The 18,182-nt window shown below is 37.1% G+C and overlaps 1 protein-coding gene across 2 annotated transcripts; it reads right to left on the bottom strand.

Moving 5' to 3' along the window:
- Positions 1–305: 305 nt before the first annotated feature.
- Positions 306–17,876, bottom strand: LOC132162849 (uncharacterized). Of its 2 annotated transcripts, none has more exons than XM_059573070.2 (8): positions 16,911–17,876; positions 16,071–16,170; positions 7,726–7,782; positions 6,889–7,006; positions 3,759–3,847; positions 1,187–1,248; positions 972–1,068; positions 306–621 (listed from the first exon to the last, which is right to left on the bottom strand). In XM_059573070.2, exons 1-7 carry the CDS (start codon positions 17,240–17,242, stop codon positions 972–974), a joined length of 855 nt encoding a protein of 284 aa, XP_059429053.1. In that variant the 5' UTR covers positions 17,243–17,876; the 3' UTR covers positions 306–621. The 2 variants fall into 2 exon arrangements, with proteins under 2 accessions (XP_059429053.1, XP_059429059.1); XM_059573076.2 differs by having other exon boundaries at positions 306–624.
- Positions 17,877–18,182: the final 306 nt, after the last annotated feature.

Consider the following 18,182-nt stretch of genomic DNA (forward strand, 5'->3'; position numbering starts at 1 on the left):
CTAAAACTAAAGCATTTCTTTTTCAATACTTTTTTTCCCCCTTTTTTTTTTCACCGGACAGCTGCTGTAGATATTAATGTGTTTAGTCCCCCCCACCCACCCACTAAACCCTCTTCTCTTTCTAGCTAAGAGTTTCTCTGTATACTTAGATGGTGCCTTCTGCGCTTTTCAATAATTGTTGTTTGCTTATACGAAAAAAATGTTCTTGTTATTTTGACTAGCCAAAACAAACCCTTTCTTAATGCCAATTAACAAGATAAACCATGGCAATCTACAACATAAAAGATACAAATGAAAATTAAGAATTGAAAATAATAAAGAGTGCATTTATCTCCAACTATACTCATATATCATTATCCTTATGCACAAAATAATTTATTTATTTATACAACAATAACAGTACAAGTTCTAACTGCAGAGGAAACACAATAGATGAGGGATCAGTAAATCCGAAGCCCAAAAATTGAAGAGGCCGTGTCTAGTTCTCAAATAAGCTAGGGCTCCTCAAGTGCATCTCACCCCAAATGTATATAACTTGGCTTCCCAGTTAATTAAAGAACTTGTACACACTGGTGAGCTCAGACATTTTAGACAGGCTGTCCATCAGGATCACTAATTTGTCTGCTAGAATTGTTAAAAAAAGGAAACAATAAATCGTTCAGTCCAAATTTTGTCTATTTCCAGTCACACAATACTGAGCAATAAATAAATAATATAACATTCCATGTCAAACTCCTAACAGGGAGGATAATAAGGATGGACATCATATTGAGGAAATTGTAAACTTGATCTAGTATACTGATAATCTCCACACAGTTCAAATTAATTGAGGTCAGAGACTCAGGAAGAACAAGAGTTCATATGAAAAACCTTCAACAAAGAGAAACGTAGAGGCCCACCCACATAAATGGAAATCCTCTCTGAGACAACATATAAGAGTGCAAATTGATGTAACTCAAGTAACAGCTTACCTAAGTTGTGTTACGCAAAATATTGTTTGCAAGATCCTCGTTTATGCATTCAGGCAGTGGCGGCATTTGGCTCATTATGCCAGGCATATCTCTCATACTACAAAGATTGAAAAAGTATTCACAAAAAGCAATAGCTTAATCAAACCCTAATATATACCAGAACAGGAATTGACAGCATTTAAATTAAGACTAACATATAAAGAATATCCACATACTCATTTAGGATAGCAGAAATATTGTTTCTCGTCTTACAGAAGAGATTGATGTTATCCTGAAACTGTTTACAGAAGCAGAAAATTATTACCCCAGCTAAAAAAACACAATTATTCTTATCTAACTAATACCTAGAAGATAAGGCAATTTATATCATGTTGATATAAGTATAGGTGAGAAGATCCCCCCACACACACAGCAACAGGAAAAAACAATTGCAAACATCTTAAAAGGTAGAAAGGTAAGAGAGGAGAAAATGAGGCTGTTTTACTACGCAATGATTCTCACACATTCAGGGACCCAGAACTTATTTAGCAAAACTCAAAAAAGGGATCCATTGGAAGTTACAAGACAAATTAATAGGAAAAAGTTGACATACACAAACCCATCTGGGCCAAGAGAGCACCAAGAGCTCACTGTTTTGTGCCATAAAACCCACCATGCTTGCACTTACCAAAAAATACAAAAGAAAAAGAGAAACAAAATAAAAAACAAGCATGCTTGTTCTCAGATTAAAAAAACAAGCATGGTTAAATTACTCAAACTGTAAACCTAAATTTGCTTATCCATTATATCGCTAAAAAGAAATTGATTTCTCATTAGGTAAATTATGCTTATCATAAGCAGCTAGCTATATTGGTTGATTAGATATGGATAGTAGTAGAGAGATTAATGTCATTTTTAATCTCTAATGCATAGTAGTTTTAGGAAATTTTATTCATATTCTCATTCTATGACTAATTATTGATATTGCTTCTTCAGAAATTTATTGAAAATCTGATTCAATTTAATTGAGCACTTTAGGGAAAGTGGTTGTGGCGATATGTTGTGGAGCGAGAGGCATTATATATGGAGATTGGTGATTGAAACTAAACGAGTGAACAAGGGTTGATTGGTGTTCTGAGGAGGTGATGGAGACATTTGGAGTGGGAGTTTGGAAACATATTAGAAGGGGATGGGTCAAGTTTTCACAATTTATCCATTTTAAGGTGGGGATTCGATCATGAGTTAGTTTCTGGCATAATATTTGGTGCGAGGATCAACTGTTGAAAGTCTCTTACCCGGATTTGTTTAGCATTGCTTAGAGTAAAGATGTGTAGGTGGTGAATAATATGCATCTTCAAGATAGGAATCTCCATTGGAATGTTATTTTTACCCGACCAATTCAGGATTGGGAGATGGCAATGGTACTCTCTTTCTTCAAGAAGTTGTATTCTGTCCAGTTAAGACATGAACAAACGAATAGATTAGATTGGAGCCCTTCCAAAAGGGGTTGGTTTAAAGTGAAGCCGTTCTATACAGTGTTAACCTGAATGGTTCCTCTTTCCCATGGAGGAGTATCTAGAGAGTCAAGGCTCCTTCAAGGGTGGCATTTTTTGTGTGGACAACTTTAAGGAAAATTTGGTGCTTGACAATTTGAGAAAGAGGAATAGTGCGGTGGTTGAGTGGTGTTGCATTGTAAGAAAAGTGGGGAGTCCATTGACCACTTATTACTTCATTGTAAAGTCGAGAGAGAACTATGGAATTATATTCTTAAATTGTTTGGTGCAGAGTGGGTTATGCCAAAACAGTTCATTGATTTGTTGAACAGTTGGGACGCTTTGGTTGGGTGCGGTACAATAAAGGAAGTATGGAGGCTGGTTCCGATGCGTTTAATGTGGTGTCTTTGGACTGAGAGGAATGGTCAGCACTTTGAAGACGTAGAGACATTAGTGACATAGTTGTAGAAGACTATGGTGAACAAATTACACATTTGGATCTCAGCACATCTAGCTTATTTGGTTCTAAATTTGCAAATTTTTTGACTTAATGTTCTTTTTCTTCATCTTCTGGGTCTCTTGTATACTCTTTGCGCCCATCTGCGCTTTATTTATGATATGACATTACTTATAAAAAAAAAAATTATTAAGGCAAAGTATCGACTATAGCATCTCATTGTGGGAAAATATGAGTTCAGATCCAGATTGGACCACTGAGTTATAGGCATCAATACCAAGTGATATAAAAGCCTCAACTTTTGTGCATAGTGAGTATATATAGTTCCATCAAAAACTGATAAATTCTGTTAAAAGCAATTTTTTGTACAGACAAAATCAGATGCAAAATTTCCCTTTTTCTTTTTTCCTCTTTTATCCTCCTAGGGATGAATCTGATGACTGAAACCAACAAATCAATAAGTCAGATGTAATAAGCTAACACAAGATGACCACTTAGGTTAATGCTATGGAATGGCAGGTTCATAAAAATAGCATAATTATCTGTCTGTCATTCTTCGCATTGACAATGTTACATGTTTACTGTGCTTAAACTCTACATATTGGTGCATTGGCGGCCACTTTGAACCTATGGGCTGCATAATGGTAGGTAGCACTCTTGCACGCATGAATGAACCTCTATGTTTTCTTAGATAACTAAGTTGACTTGTTTCATATGTTGTATCAACTATGCCTAACAGTAAGACAGACTGCATCCCCCTTTTCTTTCCCTATAGCTACTATTTATTGTTTGCATCAACATCCTTTGCAAATTTACTGTAAAAGAATCACCAAGAAAAATAGGGTATTAGGAATTCACCTTGTATGTGGACAGATTATCTGAAATTTGGTTAAAAGCTTGAGCATTCTGTTCCAAGAGATGCTTTGCTGCACCACCTATTCCTGAGACTGCCAAAGAAAACAATAATCTCAGTAAACTAGATGACTTGCAACCATTGACACCTACATAAAATAAAAAATTGTAAAGACAGTACATCTGTGCAGCTTTAACGATTAACTTGAGATAACATATATTAGTTGAGAGGTGGCAAAAAGGAAAGATAGATGAAACATAAGCACTACTTGGTATTCAATTGAGAGGCACCCAACTAGGGAGAACAAAAATCTAGAAACTCTAAGAAATTAGAAAAACAACTATTGTGAGCAACTATCCAAACATAGAGAGATTTGAACATAATTGCTGTGAACTTTATCACCGAACTCTCACAATCTTCAAAAATTTCGCGCATTGCATTCCCGTCAAATACACAACATTAAGCACAAGGGAACTATCACAACCTAGGAAAGCACTAGCAACATTTACGCCATCACTCAAAAAGGACTGGTCAAGTTGCAATTGAAACTCTCTAAAATCACTTGTAGAGCCAGCTCACCTTGTAAGGAACCCTTATAATGTGGACTTAGCACCCATGAGCACCTTTATAATTCACCCACTCAATGGAGCATATCATCTTCCCAATGTTGAACTAACTTCTTGGGGTGTCATAGGAACCATCATCCAGGCTTCTATATTATAGTGGCTTCCAAACTAACCTCTCCAATTAGCCAACAGCTCCACCAACTGTTGGGGGGCATAACCCACTCTATCGCAAAAAGATGAAAGACCAACACCACAAGTCTCAAGTCACCTCGTAATGGAGCAAAAAGTGACCAATGGATTCCCTTGCTTTTCTTGCATATAAAACACAAGTCCATCACAAAGACATGTCACTTCCTTAAATTATCCAAAGTCAATATATTTCCCAACACACTAGTCCAAACAAAGAACTTCACTCTCGTGGGTGCCTTACTTCTCCAAATACTATTCCAACGAAAAGAAGAGCTAACAAGGGGCTAAGTGCATTATAAAAATATCTGACCTCAAACCTCTGCCTTTTGGAAGGGATCCAACACATTCTATCCTCGCCACCTCTGCTCAACCTAAGAGATTACAAAAGATTAAAGAGCGAAGTGACCAACTCCACCTATCAGTCATTCACCATTTTGATAAGGGAGACATTCAACTATAACGAGTTGTTAGAAAATTGTACAAGATCTGTCATCAAGGCCTCCTCCTTATGGCTAGCAATAGAAATCAACACCAAGAAAGCATAATTTTTCAAAACTCTTATAATTTAGGAGTAACTTCACTTTAGACCCATGAATTACCACGCGATTTGAGAAGCCCTCCCAAACTTCAAAACCTCTCAATTTAGACCCCTGAACTTTCAATTGCAATCAATTTGAACCCCTCCATTAGATTTTAAACGTTAAAAGTGAGACAATGACGTTTATACCCCTGACTTTTTTATAAAATTTCAAATTTATCCTTAATTTCAAATTAATATATATAGTTAAAAAAAAATCAAGAATATTTTGGTCTTTTTAGGGGTAAATCAGGAAAGTTAACAGCTAAATATGACGGAGGAGTTCAAATTAACTACAATCGAAAGTTCAGAGGTTCAAATTGAGAGGTTTTGAAGTTTGGGAGGGCTTTTCAAATCGCGTGGTAATTCAAGGGTCTAAAGTGAAGTTACCCCTATAATTTATATTTAGGGAAAAACAATGTAAAGGCTCCTTGAGCTTAACCTTTTACCAAGTCACTTCTAATAGTGTAAAACTTCTCAAATCACTCCTAAAGGTATACTATGTTATCAATTTTGTTCCTTTTCTGTGCCTGCCATTAGGGTTTTAATAGAAATTGACTTATGGCAAAAAAACAAAAAGTCAAGAAAAAAAAAATTAAGGGAAAAAAAGGAGGGGGGCAGAAGTGAGTGGGAGGCCACCCCACTATTACTTCTTTGTTGGGGTGGGGTAACCCACCTACACCCTCCACCCAATAAGGCTGTGGGTACCCTCAACTAGTGAGGGTGTGGCCCTTCGCCCAACCACACCCTCATTGGGTAGAGAGCAACGCCCCCACCATGCCCATATTGGCAAAGGGCCATGCCCTCACTGGTGAAGGGCATGGGCGGGTCATCCCACCACCTCCTTCGCAAGTGGGGTTGCCCCACCCACCACAGTAGAGGGGTGATAGTTGGGGGGTGGCACTTCCAATAGTATCAAGAGAACAATTTTGAGACAGCACCACTGTGTCCCCACCATGGGCCATGTAATGACTTATTATTTCAGTTCTCTTTACTAAAATACCATAGCTAAAAAAAGAAGGAAATTTAAACACAAGTAGGAATTCATAAACTAAATCTACAGCAATCACTTAGGATTGTCTAATATCACACTGCTAATTCAGCAGTGTAGAATGTTTAGCTGCAATAGTAAAAGAATATTGATAGCAAAAACAAAGGAAGAAGTGAACTAACAGGAATATGCAACTAAATAGTTTTAAATGTTAAAAAAGAATAACAACGATATTGATGCATGAGCATCTAAGCCCAAAGCAAAGAAGGCCACTAATCTATTTTATCCAGTCCATTAGCTATTCCTAGACCAGTCTTTTATTATTTATTATGTTTTTAGTATTTTAAAAAGGTCATGTGACTAGCATGCAACTTTTAATGAAGTTGGATCGTTAAGATTTATTTGTTCTATGAAAGATGAAGGGCTAAGATTCTAGGGTTACTCAGGTCATTATAAATAGCCTCCCTTTTTTTAGTGTCTTAGGAGAAAAAAACAGAAAAAAAAAAAAAGAGAAGAAGCTTTTTTTGAGTTATTGTAGGCATCCTTTTCTTCTCTAATATATGACATTTCAGATCTGAGTTCCTGGACTCTTTGGAGCCTAGAAAATTGATGTTTTACTGTTCCAACTTCAATCTTATCTTCTTCTCTTTGCTATAATTTTGATTATTCTTGGAATTTCTTCTTACACCCTTTTGTAAGCATCAATTTGCTTGAAATATGACATCTTTGGCTAGTTCACATCAGATCTACACTAAATCTAAGTTCTCCTTGTCGCATCAGATATTTTCGTAGATCATATGAAAAACACTAACCTTCATAAGGCATGCGCCCATTCTGATCCATATGATCCATTATATGGGGATATGCAGCAACGTTCAGTGGCAAAGAAGAATGTATATTGGTCTTTGAAGATGACTCCATCAGCTTATCCTGAAGAAGGATGATCTTTAGAATACTGGTTCTTCAATCAACATTAGATCCTAAAGACATTAATTGATTCAATAAATTAAAACAGGATGCATCTATGGTTTTATAACTAAGCAAATGAATAGTAACAAATTAAGTTCACTATATGAACTTTTATCACTAGTCCAGTGTTGATACATATTATTACATTACATCAAACTAGCTACCAATATATGCTTCTTGCGACTGTAAGCAATGTCTCCATGTGGAAACTGATGCTGCAAGTTTCATTAGATGAAACTGCAAGCATGTTGACAGTGTAAAGAGTTGGTGACAGGAAAAAGAAAAATCTGTGGGGTTAAGACAAAACACGCACGCATGTATGCTCTCTCACTCACACACACAGATATATTAATTAGTAATAAAATATATTTAAATATCATATTTAATGTAAGACAGAAGTATTAGAAATTTAGAAATGGCAGAGTGAGATACACATGGCCAGTTAATTGTTAGGCAGATAATAACTGATCTTAGGATAAGTAAATGTGCAATCTTGGAAGTGGCATATATTTCAATTGGAGGAATTAATTTTATTTTGTGCTGAAGATCTTGAGTGAAAATAACTTAAGGTCACCTGTCAATTTTTTTCTTTTTTCCTAAGCAACTTAAAGTTACCTTCATAACATAAGAGATTAAAAATTAATAAATATCAGAGACTTTCATAAATTTCACTAACATACCTTTCGGTTATTCACCTTTTTCCCCATGTTATGTTCTTCAGGTTTTCTTCGCTTTCTCTGCAAAAAGTTCCATATGTACTTTTGAGACAGATCAACAGATGTAAAGTTATTTTATGCACAAGTAGAACAAACACATAACATTCATAAATATTTTGCACTCACAAAAATATTGATAAATACAAAAAAAATTAATCCATGGCTCTATGCTGACATTTGCACAAGAGCAGACACTGACACTTCCTTTCAGACTGGCTAAGGACACATCCCCAAACATGATTATGCCTTTTGACATTATAAGCTACCCTTGTGGATTGTTCAACAAGAAAATCCATCAAATAGCAAAAAGGTTACTCTTCTCTTGTTCTACTGAAACAAAAAAACATCCCTCCTAACATATGCCAAGACTCAACTTTCACTTTTTCTTTTTTTTGTTTTCTTTTTTTTTTTAATAGGTCAAAGATATTTGGGTAAAATCCAAATATCCCTCTCAAACTACCACCCAATTGACAATGTCTCCCTAAACTTTCAATTGTGATGATGTCCCCCCCAAACTACCAAAACATTGTCAATGTTCTCCCAAGGCTAACAAAAATATAAAATACCCCTATATATTCAAAAAAATAAAAAATAAAAAATTTTAATTTTTAATTTTTTTTTTAAAAAAAAAACGATTTTTTCTTTAAATTCTGTTTTAAAAAATGAAAATTTTATATTTATTAAACAAAAATTTTAGTTTTTTTAAAAACGGAAAATTTTCTTTAAAAAAAAATTTAAAACAGAAATTTTGACAAAAAATAAAAAACGAAAATTTTCAATTTTTATAAAAATAAAAAAAAAAAACAAACAAACAAACAAAAAAAAAATAAACAAAATTTTTTAATTTTTTGCTTATAAAAAGGTTTTTTTTTTTTTCGATTATATATATAATCCAAGGGCAGTTTAGTATCTAATGCCCTTGGATATAGTTTTAGGTTTTTTATAGAAGTTTTAGTATTTTTTGTTTTTATTTTACCAAGGGTAGTTTCGTCATTGGGGGGAACATTGACAATATTTGATAGTTTGGGAGAGGATATTGTCACAATTGAAAGTTTGGGGTGACATTGTCAATTGGGTAATAATTTGAGGAGGGTATGGACTTTCCCCAAGATATTTATAAGAGAAAAAAATAAAGAAAAACGTCATTACAAAGGAGTTGTTCACAGCAAGCTCCCATAGATGTTGCACTCTAAAAAGTTTTAAAAAGGAAAAAGTTATAAAGATTGAAAGTGAGGTGTTCACAAAACAACTCCTACAACTTTGGCTCAGTGGAAAAGTGATCCCTCAATGGTTTTAGCTTGGATCTCCATGGGAGCCTTGCCTCTCTCTTCACATGGTCAGGTAGTAGATTTGCGAATCATTTTAAGAGTGGTTCGATGGAGCAAAGGTGGGTGTTGAACCAGGGAGTTGGCTTTCCCAGACGGCATTAGATAAAGCTCTGTACAGCTTCTTAAGAATGGGGTCATGATCCAACAAGCAACGGATTGAGCTGCCTATGCACGAAAGCCGTTGCGGTAACATAACAAACAAGCAACAAAATGAGCTGCTAATGTTCAAAAGCCTTCAGAAAATTAACTAAGCAAAATAGTTTGCTCCTTCCATACCTTCTGCCCAACTTCCACTAATTCAAGGTTTTTTTTTAATGCCCTTATGCTTGTTCATCTTTCGTACCCCGCACCCCACTTTTTCTCATTCTCTCTGCCTTTGTGTGTACTTTCTTTCACTTTTCTAATAACTTTGATCTTCTCGAGCCTTACCTTTTTTTTACCAAATTCTCATTTGGGTAATTGCTTAAATACTGTTTTGTCAACTCTTTTGAGCAACTGGGGGCTGTTGAGGCCAAGGAGGTCAAATCTGATGATGAAAGGGGTTGTCTTACTTATCGGGAGTTAATCAATGAGTTGGTTCCAGTTTCCAATTCAGGCTCTTGCCAAGTACTAGAACTACAAGTGCCTTTCTCCCTAATGGTTGAGTGGCTTCTACTCCTTGGGAATTTTGTAAGAAGGGCAAAAGTGCCAAGCAAATTGCCAAGAAATAATTTCTTTGCATGAGTAAGAATCTGATGTTTAATCACGGGTCACCCTCATTTCGTATCTATAAGTTGTTTTGAATTTTTAGGCATTACGTGTCCTCAATGCTGGCCTGGTTAGCAACAAAGTCATTTCTTTATGGTTAGGGAGGAGGTCAGGACGATGTCCCACTCTGGCAGCTTCTTTCTTTTGGACAGTTTGGGTTGATAGAATGAAGAAGAAGAGGAAGTGGAAGATGAGAAAGCATGAAAGAAATAAGATTAAAACAAAAATTCATTGAATTAACACAGGTTTGATCGAAGGTGGATAAGACCTATCTTACCATTTTGCTTAGTTCTGGGAGTTTAATATCTAAATCAAACCACGAGGGATCACTTTGCCGCTGACCCAATATTGGGGAGGTCTTGCGTTTTGCTAAAAAAAAAAACTTTAAAAAGTTCTGATTAAGCATAACCTCTAAAATTATGATTAGTTTGCTCTTGCCACAATGTCCATATAAGACAACTGGGACAACACTTCAAATCTCACAACCATCAAACCTCTCTTTTTGACATGTAAGCATCTCCATAACTGCCCTGGGAATCACCCAATTCACCCCTAGAGACTACTAAAGGTAGGAAAAGTACCAAACCTCAGATCTCCCAATTCTAGTTAGCCTACATCATACTGCTACTTTATGGGGGAGCAAGAGGTACTATTATACTCAAACCAATAATTCAACTGAATTTGACTCCCAATATTCAAATGACCATGTGAATCTTTTTTATGAATAATTTATTAGAAGAAGAGGCAAAGCCCTCATACAAAAAAATTATACAAGAGATGCAACCACCCTAATGGTGTCAAAAACCTAAAAAGTTGACAAGATCTACAAGATTTGAGAAAAAATTAGGAACATATGCTACAACCCAATCTAAAAGGGATCTCAAAAAGGAGGATTTTAAACATAGCACATTAGACATGGAATCCTCAAATAGGTGCCAATTTCTTACGCTCCAAATGCTCCACGTTAAAATGCATGCATAACTTTTCAGATGGCCTCTTTGGAGTGTCCCCGCCCTTGAGTCTTCCAACAATGAAGCAGCTCTAAGATAGTGCTAGGCATGACCCATGAAACTTCGAATAAGATGGGAACCAAGTGACAGATCTCGCTAGTAAGCTCACAATGGATGAGAGAAAGTGATTGACAATCTGCTCGTTTCTTTTTGCAAAGACACACCAATTAACATGAGAAAGACCCTATCTTCTAAGGTTATCGGTCGTGAGGATTTTACCTATGTTGTCATCCAAGTGAAGAAAGAAATGCAAGACGGAACCTTCACCTTCCAAATGCTCTTCCATGGAAAAACACGAGACTCTCCATACTATAGTAAGTTATAGTAACTCTTCACTTCAAAGCCATGATTGCATGTTGGGGTCAACAACATTTTTTTAGTCTCTCCTGTATGGGTTTTTGAGCAGTACAATAGGTCGAGGAATATGAAAAAGGAATCCAATTCCAAATCCTAGACTGCCCAGAAGAAACTTGAATTCCAATTGATATGTGCCAAAAGGGTCCAAGTAATTTGACATTAAGGCCTCTTTGTCATGAGCTATAGAATAGAGTTTCAGGAATGAGGACTTGAGTTGTTTCATCGCACCAAACATCATGCCAAAAGCAAATGCGACACCCGTCCCCAACTCTGTAAGAGACCAAGGTCAAGAAACCCTAAACAGCCAATCCTAATACTCTTGAAAAGGCCCAACACATGCGGCACTCGAGTGTCCTCTAAACACCAGCCCCTTTTTTGAACCCCATCCTCTCAACAATCACATGTCTCCATGGGGAATTCTCTTCTTGTGCAAATCTCAAAAGCCATTTACTTGGTAGAGCTTTATTAAATAGCATGAGGTTTCTCACACTCAAACCTTCTCTAGGAATTGGGGAGCAAACAGTCTTACTGTTCACTAGATGAAGCTTGGGCTCGATACCAAAACCATCCCAAAGAAAGTCCCTTTGAAGACACTCCAATCTTCTAGTTATATTGGCTGGTAAACGAAAAAAAATGATAAGTACATAGGTAAACTGGATAACGTGCTCTTGACAAAGGTTAGATGACCACCTCAAGACAAATAAATCTTCTTCCAACTAGCCAATCTTCTTTCCATTTTTCAACTACCCCGTCCCAAATAGCTTTTGAATTGAAAGAAGCACCCAGAGGAAGTTCCAAATATTTTAAAGGCGGAGAAGATATACTACAATTCAGAATGTCTTCCAAAGGGGCTGCGATTTGGAGGTCAACCAGGAATCCAGACAAATAACCCCCCAATCGTAGCTCTAGATAGCATCCTACTTAGAGCCTCCATGACAATCACAAATAGAAGTGAAGGTAGGTCCCCTTGGCAGAGGCCCTTGGAACTAGCAAAGAAATCATGTGGGGCTACCATTAATCAATATAGAGAATCCAGCCATGGAGATATAGGCAGACATCCATTCCCTCCATTTTGAGCCACAGCCAAGGCGCACCCAAGATGGTAGGCGAGAAACTCCCAGCGGACATAGTTGTAGGCTTTTCCCAAGTCCAGCTTGCACAAAACACCATGATTTCCTGGTTTTAGTTTGCTATTCAAACACTCATTGGCTATAAGAACTAAGTTTAGAGTTTAGAGTGTCTTCCCCCCCCCCCCCCCCCCCCCCCCAATAAAAGCATTTTGACTATTCGATATGGGTGAGCCCAACATCTATTTCATTCTAATAGCAAGGACCTTAGCCAATTATAGACACTCCCCCTTCAGGTTGATATGTCTGAAATTCCTTACTTCCATCTACCCAATCTTTTCAGGGATAAAGGCAATGAAAGTAGCATTTCGAACAAAACCATGCTCATTAAAGTTATGGAAGACACGCATAAGGTCATCCTTCACTATCACCTAACAAGATTGGAAGAAGGCAATAGTCAAGCCATCCGGACCCGGTCCTTTATCATCATCCATACTAAGCAACGCCTGACGAACTTCCTCCTCTTGAAATGGTCTCTCCAACCAATCCATTTTTGAGTCTAACAAGGAAACTCCAATACATCTAATTTAAGGCGCTAATGAGTTGTTTCCGTAAAGAGACTCTTGTAATTTTGAATGATTGTATCATTGATCACCTCTTGATCGGAGGTAACAATACCATCAATGCTAAGACTGGAGATAAAGTTATTCCTTCTGTGAGAGTTGGCAAGACGATGGAAAAGTCCCGTATTATGATCACCTTCTTTTAACCAAGTCGCCTAGATTTCTGCCTCCAACTAACGTCTAGCATAAGAACTATGTTCTCCAAATCTGCTTTCACCAGAGCCCTTCTTACTCTCTCCTCTTCTACAAGAAGCCTTTCCCCTTCTAAAAAAATTAAGGTACTAGATCCCTGCTCCATTAAGGACTTTTTTCTCTACTCTACATTTCCAAATAAGTCCTTGTTCTAGCGTTTTAAATCAACCTTCAGCCATTTAAGCTAATTAGCAAAGACATAACAAGGAGTACATAGGAAGTATATAAGAGGAAGCATCCAACTAGAAGGAGCAAAAAGAAAAAGGAAATAGTTTTTTTTTTTTTTTTTGATAGGTAATAAAAAGTTTTATTAAAAGCGTATAGGCGTCCCAAAGTACACTGGGAGTATACAACGGAATCACCTAACAAGAAGAAGAAAAGCGAAAAAGAAAATCATCATAAGTAATTGACACCGGAAAGACATGCGCCACAGTCCATAGATACAAAGTATGAAAACAAGAGGCTAGGATGTCTTCCAAAGTCCCTCTAAATCCTCAAAACACCTTCTATTCCTTTCTCTCCATAAACACCAGAAAAAGTAAGTGGGCACCATCTTCCAAACCGTGGCACTCCCCCTCCTCCCCGAGGACCACCAATAGGCGAGAAGGTCCGAAATACGCCTCGGCATCACCCAAGACAACCCAAACTGACCAAAAAAAGTACACCATAGGGCATAGGCAACCTCGCAATGAAGGAGAAGATGATCCACCGTCTCCTCACTCCTTTTGCACATATAACACCTGTTCGTTACAATCACCTGACGTTTCCTGAGGTTGTCTAGAGTCAGAATTTTGTCCAAAGCCGCCGACCATACAAAGAAGCTCGCCCTCGGTGGCGCTTGTGTTCAAAGATAACCTAATTGTTAAAGGAGAAACATAAGTAGTTGTCCAAAGATACAAAGTTTTGAAGAAAAAGGACTTAATCTTTTCCAAAGTCCTCTCATGGTCTCAAAACATTTGTCAATCATTTCTTACCATAAAACTAATTGATACTTAATTCTCAATCGAAGAATGCCAATTGCAGATGCGAATTTTAATGACTGTGAATCTAATACTCTAGTTTTTTTTCTTTTTTTTCTTTTTTTTTAATGACGAGGAGACTCTTCAAGGCAGGGCCACTTCATGTACCCACACCCCTGTCGGGTAAGCTTTGGACCTGTGTAAAGTGCCCCCTCCATACATCAATGAACCAAAATCATACCAAACTTATTGTCCTTCTACCCCCTACCACAAAGTTAACAATCCTTAAAAATGTCTCCCAAACCCTTAAGCTTTTTCAAACTCAAACAAATATGACCCTCTCAGCATTGGACACATCGACTGATCCTGGCCTTAACCTTTTTAACACAAATAACATGTCTCCAAAAGTTACTCAACTTGTCTCCAGATAGCCACAATCACCTCCCTAGAAGAACTTGATTAGAGATGCTCAATTTTCAAATTCCTCGTCCTCCTTTAAGAATAGGAAAGCACACCACCTTCCAATTTAATAGAGAATATTTGAATTCCTCACCAACCCTTTCCCACAAAAAATCCCCTTGCAACTTTGCCAACTGATTAGCCATAGAATTAGGAACGGGAAGCAAGAAAGAAAGCAGATAAGTGGTAAAATACTCTAAATACTTTTCTTTTCTTTTTTTAATAAGGAACTTTATTGGAATTAGGAGAAACCTGCTGCACATGAGAAGTTCGTCTAAAACAGAAAATCGAAATTTTAGAAAAGTTCAGTTTATTAGAGTAATCCTCCCACCTTCATAAAAACACAGCTTTTCCAGCCTGTCAATTATCACTCCGTCTTTTCTCCACACCAATTGAGCCTTAAAGAAGAACCCCAGTGGCAATCCCAGGTACTAGATGTGAAATGAACCTACCTTACCCACTAGGCCATTAGTAATATCTTAACCCCACCATGATTTGGGGAGTAGTTCAAGCTAATCATCAAAAGGGGAAAAATAAATTATTTGGCTCTTTCAAGGAACAAAATCCACTTGGTGAAAAGTCCTTAACAAACAAGAGCATATTAAACACTGGACACTATACTCTTCATAATTATTTGGCTTGAAGTGTCGACAAATAATAGTAAAGGACGCGACCTAAAGTTCAAACCTCAAACATCGTATATGGATCTGAAGCATAAAGATGGTTACTTGGGAATGAAGTGATCCTTGTAAGTCGATGCCACAAAAGATGAGAAAGGGATAGAGCGAATGTAGCTCTCTTAGAAGAAATATTAGTTGAATGGACTCTAGAGAATCAACCACATGATTGAGGATGATGACAGATTTAGCACTTTACGCCTCATCCACATAGGCACAAGGGAGTAAAATGTTCTTAACATATAAGAACCAAACAAAAACATTTTATTTTGGCAAGTACGCATTGCAGAAAGGCACAAGATTTTTAATAGAAATGTCAGTATTACCTATATGCAAGAACAAAAAAAAAAAAAAAATCAATGTCAAATGCTACCTATTCAAAATGCCATTCTAACATTACAATTTTTTTTTTTTTTTTTTTGATAACGAGGACCCCCTCCAAGGCAGGGCCATTTTGTGTACCCACCTTGTTAGGTAAACCTCGGACCCGTATAAAACACCCCCTCTACACAGATCGGGTAATACTTTGGCTTCTCCGGCTCCAAAGAATTGTTTGCACGTTGCAGATTCTTACATTATAAATATAAAAACAAAAGAAAAGTAAGGGAGGGGAGAGGAAACACCCATCAATTTGGGTTCCCTAGAAGGTCAAAAGCAAGAGAAATTAGTTTGATTATAAGCATTTGCATTTCAATTCTCTGCTCTACTCATATATATTATATGGTCTAGTTACTCATAAGAATAATTGCTTGACCAGCATAAAGGAAACAAAGAAATAACACCATTTTCTCACCACACAAATGCTAGAAAAGAGTCTATCATGTGATTCAAAAGTTCAGAAATGATGAACAAAGCTCAAAAGACATCATTAGATGTAGTGAAGAGCTTACCGTCATCCATCTACATCTCAAAGCAACATCACGAACAGTTTTATCACGCAATGTGGCTGCAATCTTGATATACCTCATGATACTTGGTTCATCAGAAAACCTAGGGAGTTACAAACAATACCAACAAATGAATATTAAAACACCAAAAAAAGAAGAAAATTAAAACTGAAATACAGAAGTAAAAGAAGTAAAAGACGTCCAAAAGATAACAAAATTTAAGCAGTTAGTGTAACAAGCATTCAACAGGTTTAGAGAAACAGTGGTTACTATAGCAAGCCTTACAATATAGAGATTACATGCCAAAAGAGTGAAGAGAAGCTAAAAAAACACTCATAACATTAACAAAGAGTGAGACTTTAAGACATTTTAAGCAATAGTTGAAGCTATGAAAAATTTGATGTGTTGAATTGCAAGAAGTTTATGGCACAAATAAAAGAAAAAATGAAAATGAGCTTGCTAATTGAGCCACAAGAGCAAATCAATTGACTTTCCATCAACAGTAAAAACTCATAATGTTTGAAGCTTTGCCAAATATTTAGTGCATCATATGTGTGCGTGCGTCTGAAGTTCATATATTTGTTTGGCATTTTTAAACTTGTACCACAGGCATCAAAGACTATTAACTTCAAGTCTCCAACAAGTCCATGAGATCATGCCCCCTAAAAATATTCAGGGGAGCAACTGGCCAAATAGTCAACAGATAATAATTTAGCAAGAAATAGAGGAACAGAGCAGCATAAATTAAATACCATGTAATGAACAAGAGACAAGTAATAATACATGATTATTTTAAAACAACGCATCATGTACATGACAACAAATTCCTGAAGAAAGACATACTTATCGAGGCCATCCTCTAATTTGTACTGTTCCTCGACCGACCACTCCACGGCCAACCCGGTGTCGTGCTTGAGGCCGGGCACCGAATCAAGAACAAGAGAAGAACCTGATGGGTTCACAGCCTGACTTATCACAGGATTGTTGTTAATGATGTTGGAAGAACTCCCAGAAAACACCATGTCTCCAGTGCTGTTCATCCCAAAGTAATTGCTCATCGGAATCATCTCGGACGTGCTGTTTATCGCCCCGGACTGAAACGATATCGCGTGCCGATTCATAGCAGAACCGAAACTTTCGTCGCGGTGAAACCCTGTGTTCGACTCGGCTGCCATTTCGTTATTAGTTCCCCCAAAATCTCTACCACACCATAACCTTCCAAAATTTGCAGCTCATAGCGCCAGCCAAAAAAGTTGAAATTCTGGTACCAAGATTCCAAAACCCACGAAAAAATTCAATGCTTTCTGGGCTCAAAGCCAAAACCTTAGTTCATAAAAAGCCATGAATCATCCATGCGTTCCACACGAATTAGAGCGAAATACTACACCAAACAAGAGCCAGAGTTGACAAGAGATCTTCCGAATTCATCACCTGAAGAAAACCATCTCGAATCCACAGAATCGCACTCCACCGGCCCAGAAACGCTCAAAAAAGCAACGCTAAAATCCTCAAATTTCACCCTCCAGAAGATTGAAAACATAATCCAAAAACCTAAAATAGGAAATGTTGGCTCAGGAAGAATCAATCAGTCAATTACTTTTTCATCATCATCTTCGTCTTGAGCAAGTTGTCAGGCTGACGAAAGACGCTCTAAAATCCAAATGGTCTGGAGCGCAGAATGGGGAACCGACGAGCTGTGTGGAGAGAGAGAGAGAGAACCAAAGGGAGAAAAAGGCAGGGCGTTACCTTTTGGGTGCAACTTTCCGACGGAGCCCTAATTGGCTCTTCAGCCTTTTTCTCTCACTACTAGTATTAGTTTTCTACTATTTCTATTTCTCTTCTGCTTTTTTTTTTTTTTTTTTTTTTTTCTTTTCTCTGTCCAGTTGAGAGAGACAAGGAGATAAAGCTTAGAGCTCCACCAATGGGAAGCCTTTGAGGGGCTTTTATTTTTGTTTTTCAAAAATAATTTAATAATAAATAAAATAATTGATGGTTGCAGATCTTGGAATTCAGCAACAGTGCGAATCCCAATAAGCATTTGATGCCAATTATTGTGGACTCTCCACCTTCCCTTTTTGCTTACTTTGTTTTCCTTTTTTTTTTTTTTTTTTTTGG

This window comes from Corylus avellana, chromosome 2 (assembly GCF_965113065.1).
Source record: "Corylus avellana chromosome 2, dhCorAvel1.hap1.2, whole genome shotgun sequence".
Classification (NCBI taxonomy): Eukaryota; Viridiplantae; Streptophyta; class Magnoliopsida; order Fagales; family Betulaceae; genus Corylus; species Corylus avellana.

What these genes read in the sequence shown, in the direction of transcription:
- LOC132162849 (XM_059573070.2), bottom strand. Translation starts at nt 17,242, where the DNA reads ATGGCAGCCGAGTCGAACACAGGGTTTCACCGCGACGAAAGTTTCGGT. An exon ending in TGAGATGTAGATGGATGACG is followed by an intron (nt 7,783 to 16,070) that starts GTAAGCTCTTCA and finishes AACTTTTTGCAG; the next exon opens with AGAAAGCGAAGAAAACCTGA. An exon ending in ATTTCTGCTATCCTAAATGA is followed by an intron (nt 1,069 to 1,186) that starts GTATGTGGATAT and finishes CAATCTTTGTAG; the next exon opens with TATGAGAGATATGCCTGGCA.